We start from the raw sequence: 15,015 nt of genomic DNA on the forward strand, positions 1-15,015 counted from the left end.
TATTGAAAGCCTTTTTGGAAGTCAAGAAACAACACATGAACTTGTGGCTCTGTTGTCATCAGCCTTTTGGATCTTGTGACCAGACAGACAAGTCTGAGGTTCACATTACTGGTGCAGAATTCACATCGATTCCTACAGAATAATTTTTCAAAAACACTTCGTTTGCTACAAAATTCTACAGCAAATTCATTACCGCAAGATAGATTTGTATTTCTGTGTACCTATCATCCTATGAACTTTCTTAAGGACTGGAACAACTTGCACTTATTATCCAACCCTGTCAGGTGGTCCTATACCAATAGCATAGACTGTTGTACTCTTAAGAAGAGGAGCCAGTTCCTCCACATAATCAATATATAGTCTAATGGGTCAAGCAACCATTCAATTTTGTACTCAGTTTTTTCTGTATTTTCCACTGTGTTCATATAGTCAAACATACAAATTTTGTTGTGATGTCTTCAATAAAATAATTTTGAGAGAGATAATTCAGAATCTGAGCCATAGTTTAAGCATCCTCTGCTTTGGTGGCATCATAATGAAACTTCAGTAGGCGAAGACCTCATCTTCATATTTACTGAATGCTTCCTGTGTATCTGTCCTCCACACACACACAAAAACAACAAAGATTCCATGACTTACCAAACGGGAAAGCACTGGTAGATAGACACAATAAAAAAAAAACACACAAAATTTCAAGCTTTCGCAACCAACGGTTGCTTCGTCAGGAAAGAGGGAAGGAGAGGGAAAGACGAAAGGATGTGGGTTTTAAGAGAGAGGGTACGGAGTCATTCCAATCCCAGGAGCGGAAAGACTTACCTTAGGGGGGGAAAAAAGGACAGGTATACACTCGCACACACACACATATCCATCCACACATATACAGACACAAGCAGACATGATATAATTGCAATTTAAAAGGTTTCTTAACCATCTGAACAAATACTAGGGTCTGCTAAACACAAATGTTTTATCATAAATGCCTTTTGTAACAGAGTGAAAGTGTAGAGAGAAAAAAATTACTAGACACCTAGACACTACATAGTTTTATAATTAAAGCCAAATTTTATTCATAAGTTTTAAATACGTACACTGAAATGCCATGGCAGCAAACATACACAGTGGCAAGTTTTTCACATAAAGTATTACATAAAACATGATAAAAAATTATAAATATAACTTATTTAAATACATTTAACAGTTACACTCTTCTTCTTTTGTCGGGATTGCGGAAGTCCTTACATCTCCACAGCTGGTAGTTATTTGCTATGTTTCCATTATTGACAATAATAATTTTTATATTGTCATGGTACTCCAAGTCTGGCAGCAACTAAATACAAAGAAACAAAAGCCATTACTATCTCAATCACATTACAACATTAAAATGCTACTGGGGGGAGGGGGGGGAGAACAGATGAAGAATTTAGTTTTCCTGGGATACCTTATGGGATAAAAACTGACAAGTACAAATCAGTTGGGGTCTTCAAAAGCCCCAGTCATGGAGGGTGAGTAGAATGTGATTGACACCAAGTAGTGTCATATGCCTTAGGCAGGTACAAAAAGAATGCAACACGGTGTTGCTGTTTACAAAAAGCCTGTCAGACTGCTGTTTCCAACCTAAGCAAGTGGTAAATTGTCGACCATCCCTCCCAGAAACCACACTGATAGGTTGACCATAGGCCCCAAGATTCAAGAACCGAGCATAATTGTAGGCAAACATCCTTTCAAGCATTAGTCAGGCTAATCAGCCGGTAACTATTGCGAGACGTTGGGTTCTAGCCTGGCTTAAGAATTGCAGCAACTATGCCATCTCGCCCACATTGCAATGGGAAGGCACTTGGAGCTAAACCCTGAAGAGATATTGCCTTTGGAGAGTACTCAGGTGTTGGATTATTTGACTGTGAGCTGGATATGGGCTTCGAGCTGTGTCTTGGGTTGGGCAAGAGTCTCATGTAGTTCCCAGTCAGTGAATGGTTCATTATAGGATTCATTTTGGTGGGGAGTGAAACATAAAGGGATGTCTTAACTTTGCCGCTTTCACAGTAGGCAGGAAATGAAGTTGGAATATGACACCATTGCTGTCGTAAAGTGGGTCGCAAGGTGTTCCACCAGAAAAAGTGAAAATGAACCCTGTAGAACAAGACCTGGAATACGCATTGAACGTTGGCAGTCAACCAGACCACAGAGCTTCGCTTATACCTAAGATGAAGAGGCATATGTCCTCAGGGAAGGGAGACACAGCATTTGGTTGATTAAATAGCGAGCCTTAGCATAAAGTTTCTTAAAACTGATGAGGTTGGTCTGCTATGGATGTCGTTTGAATCACTCCAAGGCTTATTGGTAATCCTGAATAGCATTTGCAATGTCTTTGGTCCACCACAACACCAGCTGACTCTTGGGAAAGGGGGAGAGGCCTGTAGAAATGGGAACTGCAAGGAGTTTCAGCAGCATAAACGATCGCGTCAGATGCCTAGCACAATCTCATCAATACAATCTGACAGGGAGGTGGCAAATATAACAGCAGACGCATACAATGGCCAGTTGGCTCTGTGAAGTCCCCATGTGGTAGTCAGTCTGGCAGTGGCAGAGAAAAGATATGATGAAGCCAGCACTGTCACAAAGGTTGTCACATACTGACCAATGTAGTGAAGCCACTAAACTAGGGGAAGAGATCATTAGGTCAATAGCTGAGAAGGAGACCCATCATTGAGGAGTCAATCACTGTCTGTGAGAAGCTGGCCAATTAGGAGGCCCTTATCAGATTAAATGGAACTGCCCAACAGATGGTGGTGTGTGCTGAAGTCCCCAAGCAGGAGGGAAAGGGGGAAAGTAGTTGGATTAATATGGTCTATCCAGCGTAAGTATGTGGCTGCCTAGAGGTAGGTAAACAATGCAAATAATAATTGCTAAGGTCGTTTGCACCCACACCGCTATTGCTTCCAATGATGTACAAAGAGGAATCCAGTCACCAACAACACCTGTACTAACCAAATGACCTTATGGGACTGGCACAGATCTGACAGAAAGCACCATAACCATGGAGCGATGGAGAATAATAACCAATGAAGTGTGTTTCTTGGATAGCTATGCACAATGCAGGTTCTGGCAGGTGATAGAGGTACCCATTACAGTTCGACTGAACGATCACGTTATTGATGGCCAGGTTAGGACTGAAGGGACCAGGAGGGCCAGTCAAGCCACAGGATCTCTACCTGTCACCTGTGGGGATGGAACTACATTCACAAACATCGGCTCTGAATCTGACTGTGTAAGAGGACCTGGCACCTAAGGGGGCACCTGACAAGCCTTGTCTTGATTCCGATTATTATTCTTATTCTTCTTTTCCTTTGTAACTTTTGGTGGACAAGGTTCATTCAATGGGCTAGCTGCATTGAGTGTGGGGACAGAAAGAGCGGACAGCCCTGAGATCCACAGGCTATGGCTCCTTCAGCTATTGTTCGGTGTCAGGCATCTGGTCCGATGGTTGGCGGTGAGAGGGAGCCCTATCACTGGTATACGTTGAAGAAGAACACTACTCTGGCCAGACGCAGGAAGTGGTTTCTGAAGAAGGTACCACGGGAACCACAAGAGAGGAGGATAGTAGGGCACCTGGTTGGGGGGGGGGGGGGGGCAGGGCAGGGCAGTCGTGATGTGGGCATAATTGATAGTAATATCTACGGGATGCATTCAGTCAGTAGATTTGTATTCCTGAATCTTCTGATCCATGTATTTGACACACAAAGCTGGATGTTCACAAGGACAAGATTCGTGGAGTGATCAACCACAAATGCCACATTTTGGGTTCCCCCATGCAGGACATGCAGTGGGAAGACACATACCCTAAGTATAAACATCTGAAACACGTCACAGGCGGTGGGACGTACAGCTTCACATCACACCATTACACTATGACAACTTTCTCCAGGAAGGCATTCCCTTCAGAGCCTAAGATAAAGACGCCTATATCCATACCATTATCCTTGGACCCTTTTTGTATACATTTAATAAAATGTAGACTTCACTGCTGGAGATTAATCCACAGCTCCTCATCTGTTTCGAGCACGAGATCTCTGTGGAAGACAACTTCTTGGACAATGTTCAAAATTCTGTATGGGGCAATGATCACAGTTATGTTATCTAGATGATCACGTGCCTGAAAAGCTGTAGACTGATCAGCAGAGGAAGTTTTAATTAATACCAAACCATTTCACATTTTCCCCAGAAACTCAACTTCTCCAAACTTGTCTTTCATCTTTTCGACATAAAAGTATCGCCATCAGTCTGAGCACAGACAAAGTATTGGGTGAAGTATTTCATGCGCAGACGTTTGGCTTGTCACCCTTCCCATAGCGTAGATACGAAAGGAAATGTTGTGGGATTGTATCTCTCTGCATTATAATGATCTTTCCTATCTGATGAGATTACTGATGTGATGTCTTCATGGTTAAGGGGCTACCACCATGCAGAAATTTAATGAATCCCCTTCACACACACACACACACACACACACACACACACGCACGAACAAAATGGAATGGCTACTGTGCCAAGTTTTGGGCATAGCACCTTTATAAGAAAGGAAGGGTACTAAGAGAGAAAGCGACAAAAGGTAGAATATATGCCACACTGGCCAACCTCCCCTTTCTTGTATGAACTATACATTTCACTTCTGAACAAGGTTTACACTTCACACAAATACCTTCAAGGCTTCCTCACTCTCTGCTTCAGCCATCATCCGTAATTTTACTGCCCAAACAGCAAACCTCACCTACTACTTCTGCATCTCATTTTCTAATCTAATTTCCTCAGCATCGCCTCATTTAATTCAGCTACATTCAATTACCTTTTTTTTTCCATCTTACATCCTCATTTCAACACACTGTCCATTCTATTCTACAACTCTATGCTGTATAACAGATTATAACTTCATCAGCAAACACCAAGCTTTTCATTTCTCCCCCTAAACTTTAATTCATTCTCTAAACTCTTCTTTTGTTCTCTTTACTGCTTGCTCAATGTACAGATTGAGTAACATTGGGGATAGGCTACAACCATATTACTTCCTTCTCAATCACTACTTCCCTTTCATGCTCTATGGTTTCTGGACAAGGTGTACATAACGTTTTGCTCCCTGTATGTTACCCTGCTAACTTCAGAATTTTGAAGAGTGTATTCGAATCAACATTGTCAACAAATGTCTAGTTTCCAAATGCTGTAAACATAGGTTTGCCTTTCTTTAACCTATTTTCTAAGTCGTAGGACCAGTACTGCCTCACGTGTACCTGTATCACTCTGCAACCCAAACTGATCTTCCCTCATGTCAGCTTCTATCACGTTTTCCATTCTTCTGCATATAATTCATGTTGGTATTTTGCACCAGGAATTATCGAACTGATAGTTTGGTAATATTCACATCTGTCAGCATCTGGTTTATTTGAAGATGGAATAGTTATTTTTTAAAGTCTGACGGTATTACCATTTCATATCTTGTGCAGCATGTGGTATAGTTCTGTCATGGCCGCCTCTTCCAAATATAGCAGTAGTTCTGAGGGAGTGTCATCTACTCAAAGAGGCTTGTTCTCACTTACACCTTTTAGTGCTCTGTCAGATTCTTGTTACTGCGTCATATCTCCCATGTTATTTTCATCTGCTTCCTCTACCTTTTCTAAAATAGCACCTTCCAGTTCATTTCCCTTGTGTAGACTCTTTATATGCAGGGCGAGTCAAAAAGGACTTAACAACTTTGGAATGATGCAGAAATTTATTGAGATAACTAACAGAATTAGTAGATGTATCATTTTGTAGCAAATAACCTCAAGTTTTAATCACGTAGCACATCAGTACCCCATTCCGCCACCACGAGTGCCAGGGTAACACAGTTAAAATGCCTACTTTCACTGGATTTTGGTTTCATGAAAAACTCTGCCAGAACTGTTCGGCATAAATTTTCACCAAATATGCAAAAGAACCTCCAAGCAGGCCTAGAATTTAGTTTAGCATAAGAACATAGTTGAGACAGGTCATTTGCTGCAATATGATACATCACCATGTTGCCTGTGTGTTGTTGATTATGCCTCCCCCCCCCCCCTCAATTCTCAGACTTGACACCACTGGATTTCTTTCTCGAGGGTTTTGTTGAAGACCATGTGTATGTTCCTCCCCTATCAAACAATTTAGCCAACCTGAAAAATCAAATCTATTGCTGCCACTGTACAAGTTATGCCTGATTTGCTTCAACAAGTGTGGGAAGAAATTGACTACCAGTGTGGTGTTTGCCACATCACAAACGGCAGTCGCATCAAAAGAAAACAACACTTGACACTTTTATATGAAACTTGAGACTGTTTACTACAAAATAACTTATCTATCAATTCTGTAGTTATCCAAATCAATTTCTATATCATTCCAAAGTTGTAAAGTACTTTTTGATTCACCTTGTATTTCCTTCACCTTTTCCCTCTTTACTTGATGCTGGTTTTCAACCTGAGCTCTTGGTGTTCATACAGCTGCAAACATTTTCCCCAAAAGTCTCTTTAGTTTTGCTACAGGTCCATGAACCATGGATCTTGCCTTCAGTGGGGAGGCTTGGGTGCCTCAACTATCAGTTTAATAAGTCATGGTTGCAAACACTAACACGAATTCTTTACAAATGAATGGAGAAACTGGTAGAAGCAGACCTCAGGGAAGATCAGAGATCAGTCCCCCCCCCCCCCTCCCCCATTGAAATGTTGTAAATGCGAGGCAATACTGACCCTATGACTTTAATCTTAGAACATAGATTAAGGAAAGGCAAAACTACGTTTCTGGCATTTGTAGACTTATAGAAAGCTTCAAATTCTGAAAGTGTAAGGTGTAAAATATAGGGAGCAAAAGGCTATTTACAATTTGAACAGAAACCAGATGGCAGTTATAAGAGTCAAGGGACATGAAAGGAAAGTGGTGGTTGAGAAGCGAGTGTGACAGGGTTGTAGCCTATCCCAGACGTTATTCAATCTGCATGCTGAGCAAGCAGTAAAGGAAACAAAAGAAAAATTTGGAGTAGGAATTAAAATCCATGTAGAAGAAATAAAGACATTGAAGTTTGTCGACGACATTGTAATTCTGCCGAGACAGAAAAGGACCTGGAAGAGCAGCTGAATGGAATGGACAGTGTCTTAAAAGGAGGATATAAGATGAACGTCAACAAAAGCGAAACGAGGATAATGAAATGTAGTCGAATTAAATCACGTGACACTGAGGGAATTAGGTTAGGAAATGAGACACTTAAAGCAGCAGCTGAGTTTTGCTATTTGGGAAGCAAAATAATGGAGGATAAACAGTGTACACAAGAAGAGAATAGAAGCTTTCGAAATGTAGTGCTACAGAAGAATGCTGAAGATTAGATGGGTAGATCATGTAACTAATGAGGAGGTACTGAACAGAATTGGGGAGTAGAGGAATTTGTGGCACAACTTGATTAGAAGAAGGGATAGGTTGGTAGGACACATTCTGAGACATCATGGGCTCACCTATTTAGTATTGGAGGGTAAAAACTGTGCTGGGAGACCAAGAGATGAATACATAAGCAGATTCAGAAGGATGTGTGTTGCAGTAGTTATTCAGAGATGAAGAGGCTTGCAAATGATAGAGTAATAGGAGAGCTGTGTCAAACCAGTCTCTAGACTGAAGACCACAACAACAACACAGATGGCTCTGTCTTTCCCCTAGTTATACACGGTTCTATAGACTCGCATTTGTCCTCTAGCGATTCCTGCTAAGTCATTTGCACTTTCTGTCATTCTCACTTTTTAGACGTCTGTATTCCTGTTTTGCCTACTTTTCTACATTTTTATATTTTCTCCTTAATCAATTAAATTCAGTATCTTGTGATATGCACATATTTCAACTAGGTCTTGACTTTTTACCTATTTGATCCTCTGATGCCTTCACTATATCATCTCTAAAGCTACCAATTGGTCTTCTACAGTATTCCTTTCTGCTATTTCACTCAATTCTTTCCCAATGCTCCTTTTGTAACTCTTAGCAACCTCTTGTTCTTTCAACTTACCCATGTCCCAACTACTTAATTTCCTATCCTTTTGCAATTTATTCAGTTTTAATCTACAGTTCATAACCAATAAATTACAGTTAAAGAACCATGTCTGCCCCTGTAAATATTTTTCAGTTTAAAATGTGGTTTTTAAATCTCTGTCTTGTTAATGTGTAATGTATTTGAAACCTGGTGCCTCCATGCCTCATCTTTCTTTCACAGTTCTTAAACCAAGTACAGTATTAGCAATGATTAATTGTGCTCAGTGCAAAATTCTACCAGACAGCATTCATTCCTCTTACAATACATATTTTCTTACTATTTTTCTGTCTCTTCCTACTATCAAATTCCAGTCTCCAATCACATTAAAATTTTACTCTCCCTTAGCTATCTGAATAACTTCTCTTATCTCATCATACATTCTTTCAATCTATTCATCATCTGCAAAGCTCGTTAGCATATAAACTTGTGCTACTGTGGCGAGTGTCGATTTCAGACCTATGTTGGCTATAATAATGTGTTGTGTTTTGTATTTATTTATCTATCCTGTGGATCACATATTGTACAAAGTACACATGATATAGGACAAGTCATTTTTCTTAACAAATATCATTTAAAAAGATGTACACAAAATTGTTCATTGATGAATATAGTAACTTCACATACAGAGAATACAAACAATTTACATGGGGAACTAAGAAACATGTAGGCAATGTAGTGCTACTTTAAATTTACACAAATAATCACTGAGATTACAGAATAGTGAAAATGTCAACTGGAAACACAACAGAAGGACAATGTCATTTAAAAACTACATTACACATGAAATAAACATTGAGATTTCACAGACAATTAAGTTTTAATACTAATAGAATGTGTACTTGTACATTCAAAAAGCGAGTTGAAAAATTTTGGGAAGTGAAACTGAAACATAGTTGTGTATAGTAGAAATTAGGTTATTATTTTGCCTACAGAAATGTTTTACTCTAATCACAGTATTTTACAAAGGAACTTTATAATTTTTCATTTCCAGGAATTCTTGTACTGAATAAAAACAGTGTTCACTCAGCTATTCACAGTATGTTGCATGCATTCCAATTTTGTTACTCATTATGAGACCTCTGCTCCAGCATTTCCCCTATTTGATTTTGTATTTATAACCTCATACTCACCTGACCGAAAGTCCTGCTCATCCTGCCTTCAAACTTCACAATTCCCACTATATCTGACACCAACCTGCCCATTTCACTTTCTAAATACTTATTCCAACGACAAAAATTCCCCTGAGTAGTTCCAGTCCAGAGACCTACAGAATATTTTACCCATGAGGGCCAGCCATCATTTAACCAAACAGCTCTCAGTGCACCCATGGAAAAAATGACTGTAGTTTCCCCTTGCTTTCAGCCATTCTCAGTACCAGCACAGCTATGCAATTTTGGCTGATGTAACAAGACCAAAACTCAATCATCCATACTGTTGCCCCTGCAACTACTGAAAAGGCTTTTGCCCCTCTTCAGGAATGACATCCTTCTCTGCCCTATCCAAAGAAACTACTCCACTTTGGTTGCAACTACAGTACAGCTATCTGTATCGTTGAGTCATGCAAGCCACTCTACCTCAGCAAGGTCTGTGTTTCATGAGGGGTATTATTATTGGAGGTATATACACAAACCTTCCTTGTGTTTCAGCCTATCTATCAGTGAAGATCATATAAAATCCCAACACTAGTTCACATACAGACAGAAAAATGTGGCAGGAGACTTTAATTTATCATATTTACCCAAATTTACAAAGATGGTATCATAACAGAAAAAAGGTGAATACATTCTGGGCAGACAGGGATGTAAAAGAAGGGAACTATCCCTTCAACTTATGTGACGGCTTTAAAGACATTTAAATCACAACGTTCTGATATATTCACACTTTTTTTACTTGTTAGTATTAGTACCTATGTAACGTAATGTAACATGATACTTGACGTCATGATTTTTAACATGACAGATTCCATCATGTCATCCAACTTGGCATTTGTCATGTCATCCAATGTGACACAAGGTGTCATTAAAGTTTGGGAGGTAAGCACCCTCACTCTGGGATACTTCCTATTCTACATGCTTCCCACTCTATAGAAGCACATACATGTGTCTATTTGTTCTTACACCCCTCAAGATATGTATAACAGGGAATTGGTGTTGAGGGAGAAATTGCCCCCCCCCCCCCTCCTCCCTGAGGAAAAATCAAACCCCTTATTCAGAAATCAAAAAATTGTTTTGGAGTCCCTACAGGAACAAATCAAACCCGAAAAATTTTATCCCCTCGGAAAAACTTTTTTTTAGGTTTTACGTGTATGCCCCTGAGCCATGATATTTAATGTTTACCATTGCTGGCGAATCTTTTGGATACAGGACCAGAAACTTTAGCCCATAAATTGCAAGAAAGAGGTGTGCCAACATAGGGTTAACTAGTAAAAAAGTGTGTGAGTAAGTCAAGATGAACACTGTGAGGAAAAGATAGATTGCTACTTACTGTAAAGATGACACATTAAGTTGCATTTCAGTCTGAGCTGTCGGAGATGGTTGTGTGTGTGTGTGTGTGTGTGTGTGTGTGTGTGTGTGTGTGTGTGTGTGTGTGTGTGTGTCATGCATGTGTCCTTTTCTGACGAAGGCTGTGGCCAAAGTCTAATGTTTAAGTGTCTTTTCGTTGTGCCTGTCTGCAAGATAAAGGGTCATCTTTACAGTAAGTAGTAGTCTATCCTTTCCTTATTTGTTGATATCCTTTCCTTATTTGTTGATATTTCAACCTTGAGTATCCACTATTTAATAGGTCAAGATGTTTTGATTTAATTGTCTTTGAAGCTGCCACGTAAGTCAGAAAGCTGGTTTCTTTCTACTACAGTCCTAACTCTGCCAATGTATATTCGCCTTTTTTTTGTGCTATGGCAGGATAATTTTTCATTCTGGTTCCCAACTTTTGACAGTTGACTGCCACAGCTTAGCAGCCAATGTAGATTTTTGTTAACTCAGGTGATAACTCATCTGTTATAGGTTTTTTTTTTACTGCCTTTTGAACCATGATGTTTGTATCACAGCTAAGGATGAAGCTTTCACAAAATAACAGGTAGACCATTAATAACGAGAATTTGTCCACCCTCTAGCAAAATTTGAACCGATTCACCCAAGTCTGAAACAACAGTGGCACACACAAAAAACCTCACAAAAATGTGCTTTTTGCACATAAAATCTGGATAATTTTTGAAAGCAAATTCTCAACTGGAATGGATTTTTTTATGTACTGGAGTCACTTTAAACTGTTTCTGCACTTTCAATTCACATAAAAAGAAATTTTACGTACTACATTTAGGTTGAGTTTAAGCCACTGTATCTCAACAATGGATAAAGATAACTAGATAAATAAATATAGTTTTGACTTTATCCATTTATCTACCTTTGCGCAAAGTTTGTACCAATTCACACGTTTGAACTATAGAAGTGGCGCACTTCAAAAAACCTCGCCATCCCTCCCAAAACGCCCAAGAACCAGCCACAAAGGAGTGCCCCCTTCATCTCCCAATACCACCACAGACTGGAACAATTGAACCACATCCTTCACCAGGACTTTGATTACTATCATCATCTCCTGAAATGACGGATATCCTATCCAGGATCCTACCACTCCTCCAAAAGTGGTGTTCTGTCACCCACCCAACCTCCACAACATCCTACTCCATCCATGTATCAATCCCAATCCCAACCCCTTGCCACAATGATCATGATCATATCCCTGTGGAAGACCCAAGTGCAAGACCTGCACAATCCCTAACCTAGCTTTTCCTATTCCAGTCCTGTCACAGGTTCATCCTACCTCCTATCAGAGGGTAGTACACCTGCGAAAGCAGCCATGTCCTATACCAGCTCTGCTGCTATCACTGCACAGCCTTTTATATTAGTATGATTACCAGCTGTCCACCAGGATGAATGGCCACTGCCAAACTGGGGCCAAGAGCAAAGTAGACCACCCTGTGGCACAACATGAAGCTAAACACAACGTGCTTGATTTCAATAGCTTCTCTGCTACCTAAGAAATCTGGATCCAGCTTTCTGACAGCACAGATTGAAGTTATCCTTACAACACATTCTCCGCTCCCATAACTGTCTGGCCTCAAACTACAGTAACATACTGTCCCCACACCTTCCAGTCAACAGTTTCCACCCCTTCTGTCATAACACGTCCTCCCCATTCTCATCTCCCATCCTCTGCCAATGCACCCGCCCACCATTCCCCGCACCTCTCCTTTTTCACTCTGTTTTCCCTCCCTTCCTGCCCCATAACCTCCTGACACTGCACCTGTTGACACTCAAGTCCTTGCACACTCCACCAGATAATGCTCCCCTCTTCCCTTCCACCCATACACTGCTATCTCTTCCCCCTCCCTGATTGCTGCTTCCATTCCATGTGAAGTTGCGTTCTGGTCCGAGCTGCCGGAGTTTGCAGTCATGCGCATGTGGCATGTGCTTACTTTTGTGAATGAACTGTATGTGTTTCCCTTCCTTTTTCTGATGAAGGCTGTGGCCAAAAGCCTATGTGTAAGTGTCTTTTAATTTATGCCTGTCTATAACTTATTGTGTCACCTTTACAGTAAGTAGCAATCTATCTTTTCCTACATAGTTAAGTTTGATTAAAGGTGAGAGGAGGATTTCCTCTGTCTCACTGTTAAGCTGTCACAACATCTTATATTACATCTGGTCAGAACCAGAAGCAGAGTGCAGAGCTTCGGATAATGCATGCACCACCTCCCACTGTAGTGCTTCGAGAATTTCTGTGTAAATTCTAGAACCACTCAGACTTCTACCGTCTCAAACACACAATACTCTAGATATGAGTGTGGGATGGTAAAATCCTACCTACTGTGCGTCACGTTTGTGTGTGCAGGTTTAAAATCAGTCACGAGAAGAAAGCAGACGCAGTGGTCGAACGGCATCGACAAATACCTGTCGGGCAATCCATGGAGTTTTCATGCCGCTCTGTGCTTATTGTGTTATGTGAAACAAGAACAGTTGAAAAAGTACTCTTGTAGACTCTTGACTCAACTTTGGTAGATGCAAGATGTATTTTCGGATTCATTTCAAGAAAGTCATGGCAGTCAAGCCAACTTTCTTTTAACTGTAACTCATTTTGTTTCTAATGTACGACAGTACAAGGTACTTACAGAAAGTTGCGTATGTATGTTGAAGTGTGAATTATGTTGCGCATGAAAGTCAAATATACTGTTAACTGATGAAAAGTAAAGTTTGTATGTCTGCTTTCACACCTTAAGACATCACAGAACATTATAACTTGGCGACCTGTGTGAAAGGACTGAGAAAACAGGAATTTTAAGTCAAAAATGAGGAAAGAAGCTGTTGTGTGTTGCCATAGCAACCAAACATAATAAGACAAGGAAATTACTCAGAGACATTGGAATATGTTTAAGTAATCAAATGGAGAAAAATTTGAAGGGAAAGACTGTGAAGAAATGAAAAACTCACAACAATAAAAATAGTAAAAAAGATTTCGACGTATTTGTCTAAGAAGAAGTACGCAAAGAACACTTCAACCAAGAAGATCCAGTGTGGGGAGTTATACAGCTCTCTCACACATCGTGAGGCACAGACGCAGAAACCAACCTACATCCGCCGCCACCGGCACCAGCTGCTGTTCACCGGTGCTGACCTGCCTCCACATCCACTTACCTACGCTACGAGAATTCTACGCCAGGTGAGCGTGAAACAAAACTTCATTACTTTAGTACAAAGTGGTACAAGATATTGTCGAGTGAGCTTTTATTGCATCATTACCATATTTAAAGTTAGTTTTAAATGCTTACAAGGGCTAAAACATATAAAAGTATGGAGAACATACAAGTTGAGGACATTCAAGAACTGGCTATGGCCATGAAAGTTAGTGAAGAAGTGCCTGACTGGGCTGAGTTGATAAAATTAATCAGAGCTCAGAGTGCGACGCTAGGGTTGGTAAATTCTCAATTAAATGCTCAAAGTCTTAAGTTAAACTCATTGGATTCACAATTAAATTCTCAGAGGGAAACTAAATATTCTAACAACAAATTTGAGTTTTTTAAGTGCCAAGGTCAACTCTCAAAGGGAAGAATTTAGTAATCTGCATGCAGGCATGGGTGCTTTGAAGACTGAGTTTGATGCTATAAGTATCAAAGTAGAGAATTTAAAAATAGATCTAAAAAATGAGTTGACAAACTCTGACTGCTCATATAAATTATATATTTAGTGACCTTAGTCAGAAACAGAACGATACCTTTGAGGATTTGTCAAAAAGGTTAGAATTTAACATCGAGTACAATAGAGATAATGTAGAATCCAAACTTACTGAAAAGTTAGGCTCTTTTGAAAATGTGTACAATATTAAGTATAATGATGTAAGGTGTGCTGTACACTTTGCAAGAGAGTGTAGATAAGCATAATGAGTTAATGCTAATCATTCAATCACAAATTACAGGTGTTAGCACATGGGTAGACAATGTAGAAAGGAATTTCCAAGAGAAAATAGCTAATACTGATATTATAAATGCAGTTAGTTTGGAGGAACAATTTGGGGAAATTATAGATCAAAAAGTTATTGAGAGAATAATATCTGGGAATGTATCACCTATTCCTCCTTCCGAACTCATTGATGCCAGGAAGGGTATAGAAGACCTGTGGAGAGAATTTAAGCTTATTCAAGACAAAGTAGAAAAAAGGGTAACTTTAACTAATGTGGTATTAACTAGTGAAATGGTGAATGACTTACAATGGGGAGCTAATTCAGGGTTATCTAGACAGTTCCCTAAATTTAAGCCGGACGGAGATGTACTTCCGACCCATTTCTTAAAAAGGTTTAACCAAGCATTACCAAAAAATTTAGAATAGTAGTTGTCTTTCGTTGATGCACCTAATGCAATAAAGAAGGACTGCAACAAAACTTTACACCAAAGTGAAAGT

The 15,015-nt window shown here is 39.9% G+C and overlaps 1 protein-coding gene across 2 annotated transcripts in view; it reads right to left on the reverse strand.

Moving 5' to 3' along the window:
• Positions 1–1,042: 1,042 nt before the first annotated feature.
• The window catches only part of LOC126188918 (structural maintenance of chromosomes protein 5), a 166,692-nt gene continuing 152,719 nt past the window's right edge, over positions 1,043–15,015 (reverse strand). For both annotated transcript variants that reach the window (XM_049930631.1, XM_049930630.1), the window contains one exon: positions 1,043–1,327. In XM_049930631.1, the coding sequence (XP_049786588.1) occupies positions 1,199–1,327 (129 nt within the window). In that variant the 3' untranslated portion in view covers positions 1,043–1,198. The remainder of the gene's footprint in view (positions 1,328–15,015) is intronic.

This window comes from Schistocerca cancellata, chromosome 5, assembly GCF_023864275.1.
Source record: "Schistocerca cancellata isolate TAMUIC-IGC-003103 chromosome 5, iqSchCanc2.1, whole genome shotgun sequence".
Lineage (NCBI taxonomy): Eukaryota > Metazoa > Arthropoda > Insecta > Orthoptera > Acrididae > Schistocerca > Schistocerca cancellata.